Source organism: Zalophus californianus, chromosome 1 (assembly GCF_009762305.2).
Source record: "Zalophus californianus isolate mZalCal1 chromosome 1, mZalCal1.pri.v2, whole genome shotgun sequence".
Taxonomy (NCBI): Eukaryota; Metazoa; Chordata; class Mammalia; order Carnivora; family Otariidae; genus Zalophus; species Zalophus californianus.
The window spans coordinates 67,414,263-67,434,382 of record NC_045595.1 but is presented as its reverse complement, the minus strand read 5'-3'; the positions used below and the strand labels follow the sequence as shown (position 1 = coordinate 67,434,382).

General features: G+C 38.0%; 1 protein-coding gene across 1 annotated transcript in view; it reads left to right on the top strand.

Annotated features, from left to right (window-relative positions):
• The window catches only part of SCN11A (sodium voltage-gated channel alpha subunit 11), an 88,455-nt gene extending 69,916 nt beyond the window's left edge, over positions 1-18,539 (top strand). The window contains exons 24-27 of the mRNA XM_027584593.2: positions 1,678-1,815; positions 9,064-9,168; positions 13,675-13,945; positions 16,954-18,539. Of these exons, the coding sequence (XP_027440394.1) occupies positions 1,678-1,815; positions 9,064-9,168; positions 13,675-13,945; positions 16,954-17,984 (1,545 nt within the window). The 3' untranslated portion in view covers positions 17,985-18,539. The remainder of the gene's footprint in view (positions 1-1,677; positions 1,816-9,063; positions 9,169-13,674; positions 13,946-16,953) is intronic.
• Positions 18,540-20,120: the final 1,581 nt, after the last annotated feature.

The following is a 20,120-nucleotide window of genomic DNA, read 5'->3' as shown; positions in this document are numbered from 1 at the left end:
CCCCTGACCCAGCAGTCTACTCCCATCTCTTGCCAAAAGCTCATCATGGCAGGCCTATGGCTATCGACTCCATGTCCAAGCCTCATGAAAACCAAAAAATTTGAGAGACTCTCTCTAATTATGCTACTCTAACCTCTTAACTCATCCTGCCTGTGCAGTGTATCCCAGGCCTTCCCAGCAGCAGCTTCCTCTTAGAAAAAATACAGAATTTGAGGAAGAATATCCTCTTTGTACCCCCATGTTCTCTTCAATTTACTGAATCCCAAGTCCCTTCTCCAAACCCAAAGAGGGTAAATCAGGACACACATCTCAAGGCTTTGATGTTCTCTGTCTCTCTCTTTTTCTGACAATTCCCTAGGTACAACAGGGGTGATTTTTTGTCCTTTCCTCTTCCTATTTGAACCTCTCTTTGTAGGACTGTTAGCCTGCTATATAATCTTATTTTATTTTATTTTATTTTATTTTTTAAGATTTTATTTATTTATTTGACAGAGAGAGACACAGCAAGAGAGTGAACACAGGCAGGGGGAGTGGGAGAGGGAGAAGGAGCAGGGAGCCCGCAGAGCAGGGAGCCCGATGTGGGGCTCGATCCCAGGACCCTGAGATCATGACCTGAGCCGAGGGCAGATGCCTAACAACTGAGCCACCCAGGTGCCCCTGTAATCTTATTTTAAATATCAGATGCTGATAGTAATTCTTTCTTTCCATCGTATCGTTTCTGTACTAATGCCTACCCCTAGTTCAAACAAATGGACATCTCAAGCCAACTGGGACTAAGGTCATGTGCTCTTCAAGACAAAAGACAAAAGTATTTTCAAATATTACCTTCATTATATTAGTCTGTATGGTGGGTGTTAAATAACAAATATCATAAAAACATTCAAGGGGTGACAGAGCTATCAACACTCATACCTGTATCTTTGAGTGTGATCTGGAGAAAGAAGAGAAATTGTCCTGACACCTATGCCCAAAGTGTATAAAGCCAATGTCAATGTAAAGAACTTGTATGAAAGGGATTTTGGATGCTTTTGGTCATACTTTGAGTTGGGGGAACTTGGTTATAGTCTGTTCTATAGCTTGGTTGGTGTCTGTTCTATAGCTTGACTATTCATTCACTCATCCATCCATCCATCCAAACATTCATTCAATGTGTATTGAGAATCTACATGTCACAAAGTATTTTAGGACCTAGGAATTCAAGAGTGACAGGACACAAGCACAGACCAAATACAACAGTGGGCTCTCATATGAAGGATGTTATCATTCATCAAGCTGGTAGTTAGTCACCGTGCCTGATGGGACTGTGCCCCTTCTCCAGTGGCCTTATTTCCAGTCTGGCTCCTTACAGTTATGTGTCCATATAGACATCCTAGACACCCTCTCAAAGGACACGTGATCAGGCCACTCCCCTCTCTTACAATCCTTTCATGATTCTCCATTGCTTAGAAGAAAAAGTCTAACCCTCTTGTCACATGCCCTCCCCATTGCATGGTACCAGTCAGGTTCCTCTAGGGGAAACTAAAAGAGGGTTTCCCAGCAGGGGCCATGGCTGTTCAGGAACCCAAGTAGTTAATGTTACTGCTGAGAAACACTTTGGTCTTCTAGATAAGCCAGTTAAGATGGCTTATAATTTTCTCCAGTAATTGTTTTCTTTTCTTTTTAAAAAATCCCTAACAGAAAGATCTACAGCCAGGGTTTGAGGAGAAACCAGAAAACTACCTTTTCTTCGTGGCTTTTATCATCTTTGGTTCATTCTTTACACTGAATCTTTTTATTGGTGTTATTATTGACAACTTCAACCAACAGCAGAAAAAGATAAGTATGGGGGTTGTCCTGATTTGGTATTTTCACCTCTCTTTTCCAAAGGGCTTGGATGGAACACAGTTCTAATCTAGATTGCTGTGCAAAGTAACCTTTATCATCTGTATGGGAACAAAGCCACCTGGAGAAGATTCTGGAAGATATGGCTAAAAAGAGACTGAGAACAGCTGGGTTTTATTAAATCATTGTTTTTACTTTCCATTCTACCTTCTTAAATGGGGGGCATTGTTAAACCCCAACAGAAAAACAAGTACCAGGATTAGTATTTATGACACTATAGTCATATTTTAATAACCTTTCAAGTGTACCTTGTTATCCAGGATAAAAAGAAAAACTCTTCTCTTCCAGCAAACTTGTGTCCCAGCTTCCAGCACGTAAGTCTAGCAGGTTTATTGAACTTGGAAAGATGTTTGGGGGAGCAGCAGGTTTTTTCAGTGAGATTTTTTTCTTCATACATTATAATAAACAGATGTTTATTTTTTTCTGATTCTGTAATTCACAGGGGATCTGTAGTAAATGTGGAAAATAAAGAAAGATTAAAAAAATTTAAACTACTCATAAGGTGACCATCAAATGATAACAATTTTAGATTAAGCTTTGTCATTTTGACATAATCTCTTCCAGTTACTTTCTCACTGAATATGTATGTATTCCTTGTACATGGTTGAGATTACATGATACTTTTAATTTTGTAGCTTCCCCTCCTTCCCATGAGTTATGGGCCCATGTGATGAAATCATCTTTGTTATAAGAATTTTTCAGAGCTAAATTGCATCCCATTATTATGGATAAATAATAATTTATCTTAATCATTCCCTTATTTTTTGGACATTTAGATCATTTACAAATTTCTTGCTCTTTTAAAACAATCACGAACATTCCTGAAATTCTCTGTGTATCAGCAATTATTTCTTCAGGATAAGTTTCTAGAATTTAAGGCATTAAAGATATATTGTCAAATAACCTTTCAGAGCTGCTGTGCTAGGTACTCTCTTTTGCAAGATGTAAATATGCCTGTTTGCTCTGTTCTCAGCATTCTTATTTTTATAATTTTTATGATCTTTTCCAGCTTGATGGTAAAAGTGTTATCTCATTGTTTTATATTCATTTATTTGGTCATTTGTGAGGTTATACACTTTTTCACAGATTGATGGCTGTATTTCTCCGTTTGTCTCTTTTTTAAAGTTGAGATTGTCATCTTTTTCTTATGTTTATAAGCAGTAAGTCCAACTTGTAACTTCTATATTTCTATAATGACATTTTTTATTTATAGACATTTAGTGTTTTTATGGAGTCAGATTCCCAATCTTGTCCTTTTTGGCTTCTTCTCTTGCATGTAGGAACTGAATCCCAAAATCCTAAAATAGGATAACTAAATATTCACCTTTGGTTTTCCTAATTGTTTTTATGACTCTTTTTAATTTTTTTTGAACTCTTGTAATCTATCCAAGATGTATCCTGATACTGATCAGCCTTCTTAGTATCTGCTGGGAGAGTCACTCATTGTCCTTCTGTAACTACATTGCTGCTGTTATTTGGAAGTGTGCTGTGTGCTGTGTAGAGTCACCTTTGTAATATGCAGCTTGATTGCAATCAATCCCTGCAATTTGGATGTTAAGGCCTTGTGATTTTAGCTGGAAGCTTACATTTGAAATCACTGTTTTGATCAGGCCATGGTATTTTGTTTTGTTTTGCTTTACTAAAAAGAACCTACAAGACCTATCACCCAACATGTTTATTGACTTAAGTACATATTTATGGCATCTATGCCCTTATCCAATCCTGTTACCAGATTTTTTAATAGAGCAAGTGACATCACACTGTTTCACCCACATATATTTCAAAACATATCTCTTTTTAAAGATAACCACAATTCCATTACCACACCTAAGAAGTTTAACATGAATTCTCTAAATCTGTCAAATATCCAGTCAACATTCAAATTTCCTTGATTCTTTATTTTCTTAAAATATTTATTCATTTATTCATTCTCTGATCAATTGATATGCTTTTGAGATCAGGATTAAAATCAGGTCCTCCCGTCTGACAGATTCCTTGCTCTCTGGAATGACAAGATATTCCAGGGCTAAATCATACTTTTGTGCCAGATCAAGAATCAGCCATTTCTCTAAGGAGTTCTGGGTTTTTTTGTGGGGGGTTTTTTTGTGGGGGGGGAGGTGGTATTCTGAGATCACAACCTGAAATGCTCATTGTTATTGCTTCAAAGCTTTTTCAGTGGACAGAGCTACTTCAGATTTAGGACTTCAAGGAAATGTGTGTGGAAATATGAATACTGTTCATTCAAGTTCAGAACTACAAGGTTTTCACTTAACTTCTTCTCTAATAATAATCTGTATCTCCTCTTTTCCACGCTGAAAAAACTGATTCTCACGGGCATAGGAAGTAATAGAATTAAAAATTTCCATAATTAATCATTTTTGTTTTATCCCCTAAAACACACATAGGACAGTCTCAGAATAATAGTATTAATACACACTGCTGTGATGAATGTAATTACTAAAGACACTTGTATCTGCCAGGCATCCTGGAACAACCTGGTTAACTTCTAGGGCTGCATTTTTTTTTCACAAAATTTTTTTACTGTGGTACAATATACACAACATGAAATTTACCACCTTAACCATTTTTCATGTACATTTCAGTGGTATTAAATACATTCATAATCTTGTGTAACCATCACCACTATCCATCCCCATAACTCTTTTCATCTTGTAAAACTCAAACTTTATACCTAATTAGACAATAACTCCCCATTCTCCTTCCCCCTAGCCCTTGGCAGCCACCATTCTACTGTTGCTATGAATTTGACTGTTCTAAGTATCTAATATAAATGGAATCATACAGTATTTGTCTTTTTGTGATTGAGTTATTTCACTTAGCATAATGTCTTCAAGGTTCATCCATGTTGTAGCATATTTCTGAATTTCCTTCCTTTTTAAGGCTGAATAATATTCCATTGTATATATATACCACATTTTGCTCATACATTCATCTGTTGATGGACACTTGGGTTGCTTCCACATTTTAGCTATTGTGAATAAAGCTGCTATGAATATGAGTGTTCAAGTATCTCTTTGAAACCCTGCTTTCAATTCTTTTGGGTATACATCCAGAAGTGGAATTGCTGGATAATATGGTAATTCTATTTTTTAATTTTTTGAGGAACCACTGGATTTTTTCCAAAGAAGCTACCATTTTACATTCCCACCAACAGTGTAATTCTGATTTCTCTTCATGCTCACCAGTGCTCGTCTTCTCTTTTTTTGATAGTAGCCATCCTAATGGGTATGAGGTGGTACCTCATTTTGGTTTTTATTTGCATTTCCCTAATGACTAGTGATATTGACTGTTTTTTCATGTGCTTGTTGGCTATTTGTATATCTTCTCTAGAGATGTCTATTCAAGTCCTTTGCCAGTTTTTGAATTGGAGTGTTTTATTTATTTATTTATTTATTTATTTATTTATTTATTTATTTTGAGTGTGATTGACACATATTATATTTCTTTCAGGTGTACCACATAGTTATTTGACAAGTTTATATGTTATGCCATGATCATCACAAGTGTAGCTATCATCTGTCACCATACAACACTATTACAATATCACTGACTATATTCCTTATACTGTGCCTTTTGTGCCCATGACTTATTCATTCCATAAATGGAAGACTGTACTTCCCACTCCCCTCAACCATTTTACCCATCCCCTACCTCCCTCCCCTCTGAAAGCCCTCTGTTATTCTCTGTATTTGTAGGCCTGGTTCTGCTTTTTGTCTGTTTATTTGTTTTTTAGATTCCACATATGAGTGAAATCATATGGTATTTGTCTTTCTCAGTCTGACTTATTTCACTTAGCATAATACCCTTTAGGTCCATCCATGTCTTAAATGGCATGAACTCATCCTTTTTTATGGTTGCATAATATTCCTCTGTGTGTGTGTGTGTGTGTGTGTGTGTGCGCAGAAGTGCACATGCATGTGCACACACACATGTGTACCACATCTTCCTTATCCATTCAGCCATCAGTGGACACTTAGGTTTCTTTCATGTATTGGCTATAATAAATAAGGCTAACAATAAACATAGGGGTGCATATATCTTTTCAGATTAGTGTTTTCATTTTCTTTGGGTAAATACCCAGTAGTAGAAGTACTGGATTGTATGATATTTCTATTTTTAATTTTTTGAGGAACCTCCATACTGTTTTCCACAGTGACTGAATCATTTTGCATTCCCACCAGTAGTGCGTGAGGGGTTCTTTTTCTCCACATTCTTGGCAACACTTGTTGTTTTCTGTGTTTTTGATTTTAGCCATTCTGGCAGGTGTGAGGTGACATCTCATTGTAGTTTTGATTTGTATTTCCCTGATGATTAGTGATGTTGAGCACTTTTTCATGTATCGGTTGGCCATTTATATGTCTTCTTTGGAAAAAGACATATTAGGACCTCTGCCCATTTTTTAATTGGATTGTTGAGTTGTATAAGTTATATATTTTGGATATTTACCCTTATTGGATATATCATTTACAAATATCTTCTCCCATTTAGTAAATTGCCTTTTTGTTTTGTTGATCATTTCATTCACTGTGAAAAAGCTTTTTATTTTGATGTAATCCTGATAACTTGTTTTTGCTTTTGTTTCCTTTGCCTCAGGAGACCTATCTAGAAAAATGTTGACAAAATTCAACAGTCATTCATGATAAAACTCTTAACAAAGTGGGTGTAGGGGGAACATACCTCAACATAATAAAGGCCATATATGAAAAAACCATGGCTAATATCATACTCAGTGGGAAAAAACTGAGAGCCTTTCCTCTAAGATCAGGAACAAGACAAGGATGTCCACTCTTGGCACTTTTATTTAACATTGTACTGGAAGCCCTAGCCACAACAATCAGAGGAGAAAAATAAATGAGTCTTCCATATTGCTAATGAAGTTACACCATCACTATTTGCAGATGACATGATACTATACATACAAAATCCTAAAGACTCCACCAAAAAACTACTAGAAGCAATAAATGAATTCAGTAAAGCTGCAAGACACAAAATTAATACCCAGAAATTGGTAGCATTTCTATACAGTAATAATGAAGTAGCAGAAAGAGAAACTAAGAAAACAATTCCATTTAGAATTGCACCTAAAAGAATAAAATACCTAGGAATAAATTTAACCAAAGAGGTGAAAGACCTATACTCTGAAAACTAAAACACTGATGAAAGAAATTGAAGATGACACAAACAAATGGAAAGATATTCTGTTCTTGTGGATTAGAAGAATTGATATTATTTAAATGTCCATACTACTCAAAGCAATCTACAGATTCAATGCAATCCCTATCAAAATACCAGCAGCATTTTTCACAGAGCTAGAACAAATAACACTAAAATTTGTATGGAACCACAAAAGACCCTGAATAATCAAAGCAATCTTGAGAAAAGAAGAACAAAGCTGGAGGTATCACAGTTCCAGATTTTAAGATATACTACAAGCCTGTAATAATCAAAACAGTATGGTATTGGCACAAAAATAGACACATAGATCAATGGAACAGAATAGAGAGGCCAGAAATAAACTCATACTTATATAGTGAATTAATCTATGACAAAGGAGGCAAGAATGTAAAATTGGTAAAGAACATTCTCTTCAATAAATGGTGCTGGGAAAACTGGACAACTATATGTAAAAGAATGAAACAATCACTTTCTAACACCATATACAAAAATAAACTCAAAATGGATTAAAGACCTAAATGTGAAACCTGAAACCATAAACATTCTAGAAGAGAACACAGATAGTAATTTCTCTGACATTGGCTGTTTTTGTTGTTGTTAAATTTTAGGAGTTTTCCATATATTCTGATTAATCCCTTATCAGATATATGATATATAAATATTTTCCCCATTCTGTGGGTTGCCTTTTTACTCCATTGATAGTATCTTTTGATGCACATAATTTTAAAATTTTCATGAAATCCAATTTGTCTATTTTTTCTTTTGTTATCTGTGCCTTTGGTATCATGTGCAAGAAATCATTGCCAGATCTAGTCTTATAAACTTTTGCCCTGTGTTTTCTTCAAAGAGTTTTTTTGTTTTAGATCTCACATTTATGTCTTTGATGTATTTTGAGCTATTTTTGTGTATGGTGTTAAGTAAGAATTTAACTTTATTCTTTTGCATGTGGATTTCCATTTTCCCTAGGACCATTGTTGAAAAGATGATCCTAGGGATGTATATTTTTGGTCCATACTGGTAGCGGGGAAAATTTAAATCCCACACCATCATCAAGGCAGGCCCAGATTCCCAGATTGTCAGGGAAGATGGGGTTATTACCCATAGTCCAGACTAAGACAGTTTCCTACTTGTCTTCCACTGCCCGTTGACAGATTCTGTTTTCTTCTTCACCCTTTCATCAGCAGCACTTAAGGAGTCTCGGATTCATGCAGGGACCTTGGCATAAACCTTTTCCACCTGACTCCCTTATAGTTATTAAGGCCCAAGATTCTAGTTTTTACAGAGATTAGCAAATGCTCTTAGGCCAGCAGTGGCTTCAGGCTAATTTGCTACTCTTTGATCACTGTTGATTTTCAGACCCCAGAGATTTTCCTTACTTTTGTGCAAATTTAACTATACATTTTAAAAGAATTCTGTTCTAATTTACCCAGCATTTCTAGGTATTTTACTTCCTCCTAAAATTTCCAGAAATGAAAATTCTTGTTCATATTTCTATTTGTTCTTGCTCAAAAGTGAAAACATTTAAAGCTCTCTAGTTCTTTATTTTTTCTCTGAGAATGGGTCTGGAAAATTTTATTAATAGCAATATATGCATTTATTCATTTATTTAGGAGAATTTTAATTGCCATTTGGTTAGATTTTTGTTTAAATTTTTGTTACTAATATCTGCTTTTCTTGCATTGTGATTTGATTTATGCAACCTAAAATATACTCAATTTTTTAAAGTTGTGGATGTTTGCAAAGAATATGTAATCTTTATTCATATTCTAAAAAGTAAGATATAGCTTATAAAAGTAGCATTTTTCCTTTCCTTAATTTAAATCTTGTTTCAGCCCTCCTATAGAGTCCAGCCTCTTTTGCTTCCCAATGGAATTTTAGGAATTGTTGATAGAATGTAATGTAACTTTGAAACTATTTCTGAAAATTCAGAACTTGTTTCCAAAAAAACCCTGTTAATGATAATTAGCTCTCATCTTCTCCAAATACTTAGGTGGTGAAGACATTTTTATGACAGAAGAACAGAAGAAATACTATAATGCAATGAAAAAATTAGGATCCAAAAAACCTCAAAAGCCCATTCCAAGACCTCTGGTGAGAGCAATTGATTCGTTCTAAATACATAGATCCATTAAGTGGTCTTGAGCTCAGATATCTGCAGTGCTGTTCTTTATTTTTTAAGTTTACAGACATTATCTAAGAACTCAACAAAGACCCAGTTACACTGGTGTCTGGCTCAAGTCCTTAGGAAAATTAGACATTCAAATTCAATAATAAGAACTTGAGAAACAACTTTCATTTGCTTTTTAGTGAGCACACAATAGGTGCTTAGTATATACTCATTACAATGATGTAAACCTAATAGTTTGTTTTAACTAAATCTTTTTTTTAAATTTAAAGTCCAGTATAGTTAACATACAGTGTTATATTAGTTCCGGGTGTACAATGTAGTGATTCAACACTTCCATACGTAACCCAGTCCTCATCATGACAGGTGCACTCCTTAATCCCCCTCAACCACCTCCCCTCTGGTAACCATCAGTTCTCTATAGTTAAGAGTCTGTCTCTTGGTTTGCCTCTCTCTTTTTTGCCCCGTTGTTCATTTGTTTTGTTTCTTCAGTTCCACATGTGTGGAAATCCTATGCCATTTGCCTTTCTCTGACTTATTTCACTTAGCATTATTCTCTCTAGCTCCATCCATGTCATTGCAAATGGCAAGATAGCATTCTTTTTATGGCTGAATAATATTCTTTTGTATATATACCACATCTTCTTGACCCATTCATCAGTTGATGGACACTTGGGCTGTTTCCATAATTTGGCTATTGTAGATAATGCTGCTATCAGTATTGGGGCGAATGTATCCCTCTGAATTAGTATTTTTGTATTATTTGGGTAAATACCCAGTAGTGTGACTGCTGGATCTTAAGGTAGTTCTATTTTGGGGTTTTTGAGGAAACTCCATACTGTTTTTCACCAGCTTGTATTCCCACCAACAGTACGAGTGATCCTTTTTCTCCACATCCTCACCTATACCCATTGTTTCTTATGTTGTTAATTTTAGCCATTCTGACAGGTGTGAGGTGATATCTCATTATAGTTTTGACTAAATAGTGACCAATTTAAAGTGCATTTATAATATCATTTTCCAGCCTTTTCTGGTGTGAAGTCTAGGTCACGCATACTGGTTTCCACTTCCCCAGTATTTATGATAAAATGTTTATATCAGGACTTGACAAAAAAAAGGGGCAGATAGTAAATATTGTAGTCTCTGCAGGCCATGCAGTCTCTGCCATGTAACACAGAAGCAGCCGTAGACAGTGTAGAGCAAGTGTGCACGGCCGCGCTCTAATGCAACTTGATTTATAGACACCAAACCTTGGATTTCTTTAATTTTCACATGTCAAAATTTTATTTTCCTTTTGAGTTCTTCTTTCCCCAACATTAAAAAATGTAAAATCACAGGCTGTACAAAAACCAGTAGTGGGCCAGATCTGGCCTACAGGATATAGTTTGCTGACCCTTGCTCTCGATGAATCTTGCTTCATCAGGTACTCCAGAGTTGCTTCATGTTCGCAGTCTAACTGAGGAGCTGGAACCTGCACGCATCAGATTATAAAGTAATATGCTAGGCATAGTTGGTAGCTCTGACAAGTAAGTTTGAAGGTTTTCAAGGCAGAGAGGGTCAATGGGAAAGTTCAGAAAAGTAGTATGGGAGAGGGGCTTGATATCCGAACCATGTATAGGATTTAGAGATTTTCTTTTGAACATGAGACCCCAAATTATCAAAGGTATGTTTAGTTTACTGCTATTCCTATGACTCAGAAAAGAGCCTGGCTTAAAGTGTATTCTCAGTAATTATTAGTTGAATGAAAGAGTATGTTTTAGGGTACACACAGGGTCCATCCCACTAGGATTAAATATTTGTATTGCACTAAAAATATCTGGGAATGTTAGGGCAAAGTGTTTAGAATTTATACAATGAAGAATTTTTTACTGAGCGGTTAATGAGACAATTATATCTGGAGAGGTTCTTATTTGAACTTGAGCCAACAAAAAAGACAAAGAGAATTTTTATTTACACGTGCATGCTGTGCGACCGCTGGCGCAATACCAGTTGGTCCTAGATTTGAAATGAACGAAAAGAATCATGAGACACAATAGATTCCCACATATTTAACCATTTATTTCATAAAGAATATGAATCAAGCAAGGCAGCACATAGCCAAACAGAAGTTGCAATGACACAGCTGCAGCTTCGAGGCCTCTCCCCTGCACTGGGCATGCTAAGCTGCAAGGGATGAGTTTCAGGTGGGCAAGGACTACTTTACCCGAGGCAAGCTTCTACCTCCATGCTTTAACTATGTCTTCTGGCATGTTCATCACATGGTTCATCTGGAAATAGGTGTCATGCCATAGCTCTCCCTGTGTAGCTACAGCTTACCAGTCAGGGCTTCACAAGGAGTAATTCCAACAAGCAGTTGTCATCTCCCCAGTTATGTATCATATTTACCTTAACTGCTATGTTCCAGAGAGCAGTGTTGCATGAGATAAATACACATTCCAGGTGTCCCTAGTTTGAGTTTAGATTTTTAAATCAGCTGTTAACCCTTAACTCACAGCTTTATCTCCCCACAGACTTTTTTTTAATCTCTAAAATCTAAATCTTATTTTTGACCTTTGGAACAAATGAATAGCAATTGCATGGGGGTGGAGGGGAATCTAGCTGTTTTAACCTGAGCAGTGATGCATTTTATTTTATTTAGCAGTAGAGGAAGGGATCTGGCATCATTTCTGATTCTTTCTGAACCATCCACACAGATGATACTGAGGTGTAGGTTTCACTGTACATTCTAAAGTGATATCGAATGCTTTTTGATATCTACCAGTTTAGGTAACTTGTATTCTTGATCTCCTCTGTTACTCTAAATACTGGAGTTGAACTATTAGGCCTAGGCTTACTCTCCCTCACTGTTTTTCTTGCCAATCACTGTGATTCCCTGGAGAGCACTCTTAAAAGTATCTTTTCTCCAGGCCCTTTCTGACTTCCTAGAAGCTTTCTCACACAGCAAATGCAACTGACTTTCAAGTTTCTTCTCCAGACTCCTTGATGAAAGTTTTAATGATTCTGGGACAAGATTTCAAAGACACCGACTTAAATGTAGTATCCCTCCAGTGCTGTCCCCACCCTCTTTCTTCTCATGGTCCTTGCTCTCCCTGACCGATACCGTCCACTCTCATGGTTTTAACTCATGTCAGTATTGGTGCTATTGAACTGCACATCTGCATTTCAGCTCTGCACCTGAGCTCCAGACCATACCTTTACCTGCCCAAGGTCCTCAGATTCCCCACTGGCCCCTCAAACTCAATGTTCTCAGGACAGATCGTATCATTTCCCTCCAAAGTGCCTCATTCTCTGTTCTCTTGAATGGCTCCACCAACCAGAAACGATAGCCTCAGCCTATCATTTCCCCATAGCCATCTCCATTCAAACACTCTCTTACTCCTTCTGCATCTACTTCCATATTAGCTCTTAAACCTAAATGCTTATATCCCTCTCCACTATTACCACCACAAACCAACATCATCTTTTGTCTGATTACCATAAGAGATACCTAGGGTTCTAAAAATGATTCTCAGGAGTTTATGAGTTTTCTAAATAGACTAGTGTATGTATATTTCAATTAGATGATAATATGATATAAAATACCTTAATGTATACATATATTGTAAATCAACCCATTTACAGTCAAGAATACCATACAAGATTTGTGTCTGAGTTTGTGTTTAAGAATAGTTTTCCACTAAGTAAAGAGAAGTAGTGCTTCACAGCTGTTAGATTACAGAAAATATAGCTAGACAATTGAGTCATTTCACTGTACGTGGTGGATTAGGCATGCTAACTTGAGCTAGAACCTGAACCAGAGCAATTAACATATACTTACTTTGTGAGCAGTATGACCATCTATGTACCAACCAATATGTAAGTTCACCATCAATAATAAAATGAAATAATCAATTTTTCTATTTCTGTTTTTAGTCATCATTACATCACAATCCCATTTATCTAGCCTTATTTTCAAGTGAACCACATTTAGAAAATTGGCATTCAAGAAATGCTTGAATACAGAGTTTTGGTTAAGTATATTTAGGTCTGATAATTCTGAATTAACAAGTGGAGGCTTGGAGATGTTAATTCCATTTCGTCCAACATAATTATGTGAGTAGGTATTCTCTGCGTTAATATTATTGAAGCCCAAATAAAGAAACAGATGAAATATAGAAACTGAAGTTCATCTTTTTATTATTAAATCCAACAGGAGCTGTTTTATTTCAGTAAAACATCATCACAACAGTTTTTTCGTTTTAAAATGGAATTAAAGCTGTAAGCCTACAACTTCAAAAACAGTTATGTAATTAAATTTAAATGAAAATGTAAATGCAAGAATTTCTTGTTGTTTAAAAAGGGTGTGCATTTTTTAAGAAACTGCTTCAATTTTAAGAGAGGACAAATTCTGTTGTATGTGCCTTTTTTGTGTATGTGATTTCATTCTTACAGTGCAAAATGATCTAAGATTCCTTTTTTCTTTTCCCTCTCAGAATAAATGCCAGGGTCTCGTGTTTGACCTAGTCACAAGCCAGGTCTTTGACATCATCATCATCATCCTCATTTTCCTCAACATGCTTAGCATGATGGCTGAATCAGATGACCAGTCTGAAGCCACGAAACTCGTCCTTGAGCGTCTCAACCTGGCCTTTGTGGTCATCTTTACAATTGAGTGTCTCACCAAAATCTTTGCTTTGAGGCAATACTACTTCACCATTGGCTGGAATTTATTTGATTGTGTGATTGTGGTTCTTTCTATTGTTAGTAAGTAATATCAGAAACCCAAGAGGCTTTAATCTGAGAGCTAGAAGTAAATCTTACCATTTGGAAGTATGTCCAAACTATCCACAAAGCAACAAATTAGGCTTAATGTGGTTTCTGAAAAAATAGACAGGTGTATTGATGCCATTCTCTACTGGGAAGTTGCTAGGAGATACAGAGCAATTTTCATTCCCTTGACTGTTTACACTACTGAAATGGAGTTAAATAATTGTGTGGATCCGTTTATTCAATGGAGATAGACAAAACTAAGATGACCTTAAAGTGTTTGTGGGGATACCTGGTATATCCAGGTAACTGAGTCAAAGGTCTACCTTTCATGGGCAACTATAAGCTCTCATGAGCATCTTTTAGTCTTAAGGATTTGGTACTTAGTTCCCATGGTTTTCTTTAGTTCAAAAATCCATGTGCATGTCAGATCACAATTATTGCTCCCCTGTGACATTGCTAGGCCTTCTCTCACCTCCTATATAGGACCTCCATAGCCCAGCCTAGACTGGGTTTCCAAGAGTGTGTCATGAGGGCAAGCAGTGCTTTCTCTCTATTCTGTATCCCATGTTAACTTAAACCACAGCATGAACTATGCTTGTCTCAACTGCTTGGAGCCCATTCACCAACCAGTCTTGCTCTATAATCAGTATATTTTTCTTAACATAGGCAGGATTAACTCTAAGATTTGTGGAAGAAGAATAGAGAAAAAAAGGGTTGTTTCCATATACCTTTTTTATAACACACACACACACATCAACTTTCAAATTAAATTCTTCATGGCTAAACCATAAGAGTTTCCACTCTGGGTTTTTACAGTTTGCTTTTAACTAAACCGATAATCTGACTTTTTATAATTGTGTGCAACCACCCAGGGGCCATTCTCATAGTTCAAAAAGCAATGAAGACAATGAAAACTGATTTCACAATTGGAAGCTTTTGTACTATTTCAGAAAGAATGTGTTAAACAGATATGTGAGATCAAAATATTTTGGTTCCTATCACTACAGCAGCAATGCAGATGTTTCTAAGAACAAGAAAATGGTACAGTTCATAGTCTGTTCTGGTTTCTAAGCCATGAAGTTTATGTAGATAAAGTTCAGAAATAGATCCTTCCACACACCTCCAGTGAAATAGACTGCTAATCTTTATCAGTCAATTCCAATTCCAAGTCCTGGTGAAATTGACAGCAGCAATAAGGTCAGAAAATGATGGTAGAATGACTCTGGCACAGCCCTCTGAGAACTTGAAGAACCCCTTCCTCCAATATGCAGAGAGCAGCTCATTTTTTCCACTACTTACTGAACTCCTTCCAGGCAGTGCCAGCCAGCATGCAGGTTGTGGAAATATCTCTTACTTCTGTCCTTTGAACAACTGCTAGGCAATTGCAGTTACACAGCAGAGCACTGGATAGCATTTTGCTCCAGTGGATGAGAAAATCCACACACTGAGCCAAATCCTACTCACCAATGTGGGCAGCATTTTATTTATTTATTATTTATTTTATTTTATTTTTTATTTATTTATTTGGGCAGCATTTTATATACGTTTGCCAGTAGATCTGCCACCCAACACTAATCCTCTACACTTTCCCAAGGTCTTTCCTAAGCTTTTAGAGAAATACAAAATGAGTATGAGTCAAAGTGAATCCTTCTCTAGGAGTTGACAATGCGGTTTAGGTATTAAGACTTATTCACCTTAAAGAGTCAGAAAAAGACAAATTACCTGCACACCATATCCCATGGTACACAAAAGAACTGAGTTCAGATAAAGGACAGATTACTGTAGGCTCCTATTAGTCAAAGAAATATTTGTGAAGGAGGTAGCCTTAAAGGGTGGACCTCCTCCAGTTGTTGTTAAGTTGGAACTTAATAAATTTACATCTCACTAGAGTTGGCTGTCCAATTAACATATGAATTCAACTTCGTTGGCACAATTGGGCAGTTGGTGAAATATATTATGAACTAGTTCTCTTTAGTCATTAGGGGATAGCAGACAATTTTGGCTGCCCATCACCTCTAATGCCTTTGAGGACCCCACCACCCAGAGCAAGAGCAAGGCCATGTCTACACAAGGCAAGCATGTTCCAGCCATTCTATAATGTTTGGGCCAAAATGTGAATTGTTTCAAATCTTGTATCAGTTGCTTACAGAATAGGCAATGAGAGAACAGGATGACATTTTAGGCCAAATAATCAGCTGTTTGCAGAAAACTTTGCTCGAGATGCTATTTTTAGAGGCGTCTATAACAATAAGGAAAGTATCTTCAACTTAATCCCTTGAGCTTTTTGAGTGGATCTCGGGAGTTCTTCCCTGGGATGAGCGTATTGATAAATATAAGAGCTCTGTGGCAGGTTCCACCTAGAGTTGAGCATCCCAACACCACCATCTCCCTCCAGCCCTGTCCTGTCCTCACCTGTAGGAAGCTGTGTTCAAATTCCCCTATGCAAGTAAAAACCTGCCTTTTTAAGGAGCTTTGGGGTTAGAAGTTCCACAATTTCCACTGAAAGCTCAGGCTTAAGCCAACCATCAATCAGTATCAGAAGTTTCTCCTTATGCTAATCTGAAGGACTCCATCCTTAGTTTATCTGCTTTCCATTCTATATATACAATAAATATGGAAAACTATTATATTTGTTATCTCATGAGTGACTTTCAAAACCCAATATAGATAATGCATTTCAAGTGTTTGAGATAAGTCACAATATAGCCTTTCATAAGCTGCATTCTCTTTCTTTTCCTTGGGTGTCTTCAATATTATAGACATCCTGTGTCATCTAAAGTTCCATCTAAAGTTGTACAGTGCTTGGAAATTATTTTCCAAGTTAGGGCACAGATAGATATTTTCCCTAATATTGATAAAGAAAGTTCTTAATTTGTGTAGTGCACAAATTACAAAGTACTGATAAAAGTTGATCCCACTAAGATTCCAAGGCAGGAGAGAGAGGCTGGATCTGAAAGCAGGGTGCCTGCTGGAAATTAATTGCCTTATCTCCTTCTCCTAAGGTACAATGGTTTCTGCCTTGGAGAACCAGGAGCACATTCCCTTCCCTCCAACACTCTTCAGGATTGTCCGCTTGGCTCGGATTGGTCGGATCCTGAGACTTGTTCGGGCAGCACGAGGAATTAGGACTCTCCTTTTCGCTCTGATGATGTCTCTTCCCTCTCTATTCAACATCGGTCTTCTACTTTTTCTGGTTATGTTTATTTATGCCATTTTTGGTATGAGCTCTTTTTGCAGAGTGAAAGAGGAGCATGGAATTGATGACATATTCAACTTCAAAACTTTTGTCGGCAGCATACTCTGTCTCTTCCAGATCACCACATCAGCAGGCTGGGATGCCCTCCTCAAGCCCATGCTGCAATCAAAGGATTCATGCAACCCCAACTTAGACAGCCGTCACCTCCCTGCCATAGCCATCACCTACTTCGTCAGTTACATCATCATCTCCTTTCTCATTGTTGTCAACATGTACATTGCTGTGATTTTAGAGAATTTTAACACAGCCACTGAAGAAAGTGAGGACCCTTTGGGTGAAGATGACTTTGATATATTCTATGAAGTCTGGGAAAAGTTTGACCCAGAAGCAACACAGTTCATCAAATATTCTGCCCTTTCTGACTTTGCCGATGCCCTTCCTGAGCCTTTGCGCGTGGCAAAGCCCAATAAATTTCAATTTCTCATGATGGACTTGCCCATGGTGAGTGGAGATCGTCTCCACTGCCTGGATATTCTCTTCGCATTTACCACTAGGGTACTCGGTGACTCCGGTGGCCTGGACAGCATGAAAGTGATGATGGAGGAGAAGTTCATGGAAGCCAACCCTTCCAAGAAGTTATATGAACCCATAGTCACCACCACCAAGAGGAAGGAAGAGGAAAGATGTGCTGCTGTTATTCAAAAGGCCTTTCGAAAATACAGGCTGAAGATGTCCACAGGTGCCTTGGAAGACAGGCCCCGTTCACCACTCCACACACTCTGCAATGGAGACCTGTCCAGCTCTGGGGTGGCCGAGGGCAAAGTCCACTATGACTGAGCCCCTACTTCCACTCCTACCTCACAGCCTCACAACCTGGCCTCTGGCGTCTGAGCTCCAGGGGTCCACAGCTCAGTGTGTGAACAAGCAGTTGACTCCCTGAACTAGCCATCCCATTTTTTTCTGCCTAAAAGAAGTGATATTTCAATGTTTATTTCAAACAGTTCTTACAGGGATAGAAGATAAGGCTGTCTATGAATCACTGGTACTGTTTTAGCAAGGAAAAAGACACTCGAAGGGCTATAAAGGACACACCAATGTCAGGATTAAAACACAGTTCAAATCATGTCAAAAAAGAATAAGAAACAAAAAACATGTTAAAAATTTAGATAGTGTTTTTCCATACTGTTTCTAGGTACATTGCTCGAAACCTTTGTTCAGTGTTTTCCCCAATGCAAGTATGTGGCTTATCACATATAACTCTCTTGTATGCTGAGTAAAAATTCAAAACCTGCCAATAAATAAATAGCTTATTACAGATATTTTTACCAACATTAGTATTTTGGGTTTATTTTGAACAAAAGGTGTGATCTTGACTTGTCATTTACCACCCTATCTTTCACCAGCTACAATCTCCGTTATATACATTTGGAAAAAAAATAAATAAATGAGACTTTCAGTTTGTATTTTCATTCAGATGGTATATTCATTTAGATGTATTTCATTCAGATGGTACATTTCATTCAAAAAATCTTCTTTGGTGGCTACGTAAGTAGCCATTCAAAAGTGGTGCTTTGTTTGGAATTAAGATGGGAGCCCATCATATGCTGATAAGTGTATAACAATTGGCTCTTCAGGAAAAAAAGGTGCCACGATTTGTAACATGTATTGATTTCTGTGGTGAATACACCCATCAGGACTGACTTCAGTCTACCACCATGATATTCCTGAATGTGAAGTTGGGAAGAGATGCCCAGTCAGTTCTTGTGAGCTGGCCCTAGCTGACTCCAGCACAGCACTGGCTGGAACCAATAAGAAAGCCTCATTTAAAAAATCTGTGGTGGCCACCTTGGACTGAGAGAGCACCTTCTTAGCCACACCTGGACCCTGGTGTTGGAGAGCCAGAGAATGTACTGGTCAGCCAGTGATCTTAGCTTCATGACCCCTGTATTCGGTTCTGGCTGAATGTCTGCGTGAAATGCAGTCCAGAGAACAACCCAGGCCCATCAAAAGGCCCAGGACTTCCCTAAAACCTGGAGATGCCCAGAGACCAAACAAGACATCAGGCCTGGCAAGAAGCTGCCCTGGAAGTAAAAAACCTACATCGTGATAATTGAAATGTGGAGGAAAACCCTGTGCAAACCAGTCCCGCAGATAGGCTGGAGGGGCTGGCATGCCATCAGCAGCCCAATGTCTGAGGTCTGAGCCTCTGAGCCTCTGACTGGCTCCTCCTTGCCCAGCACTGGGTGCTCTGGTGCACTGAGTCGGTGATTATTTTCAGTGTGTATTCACGTCCAGGACTTGAATTTTATGAGTTTTGTAGGCAGCTTTATGCTCTGGAGCATTGGCAAAATATCAATACTATCATTATCAATACCTAATTTTTACTTGTGGTTGCTGTGCGTCAGGCACTGGCTGAGCATTTGTCACAAACAATCTCAATTGTACCTCACAGTAACCCAATGAGTGTGCGGTGACTCAGCTGGTGGTGCCTGAGTCTCTGTGCCATGCTGGGGAAGGGGAGTGGGTGGTCCCAGAGCCAGGAAACCTTTGAGACAGGGCCACAGGGGCTCCCCTGCAGGGCTGCAGGGCCTCATAGAAATCACCAGTTCCAAAGTCATGGCCAGTTCCACCTGAGGCACTGTGGATGACTGATGACTTCCCTAAAAGATGCCTCTGATTATGAACACTGGGTGTTTTACTGATGCCTACCAAAGTTTCTGAACAAGGTGGCTGGCCATCATTCCAGCAGGAATACCTTCTGGCTGGAGGTAGGGGAGGCTCTGGAAGGATGTGGTCTTGCCCATCCCAGATTACAGTTTAAGGGCCTGGGTGTGATCTGTTCTGTGCAGAAGCTTCGCCTTTCCCATAAACACCTGTCCATCCCCAGATGGTCCCCTTTTGCCAAGGCTGGGTTCCTGAAGCCAGCTCTCGGAGAGCACGAGATCTGCTTAGCTTTAGCAAGAAACTGAGCCA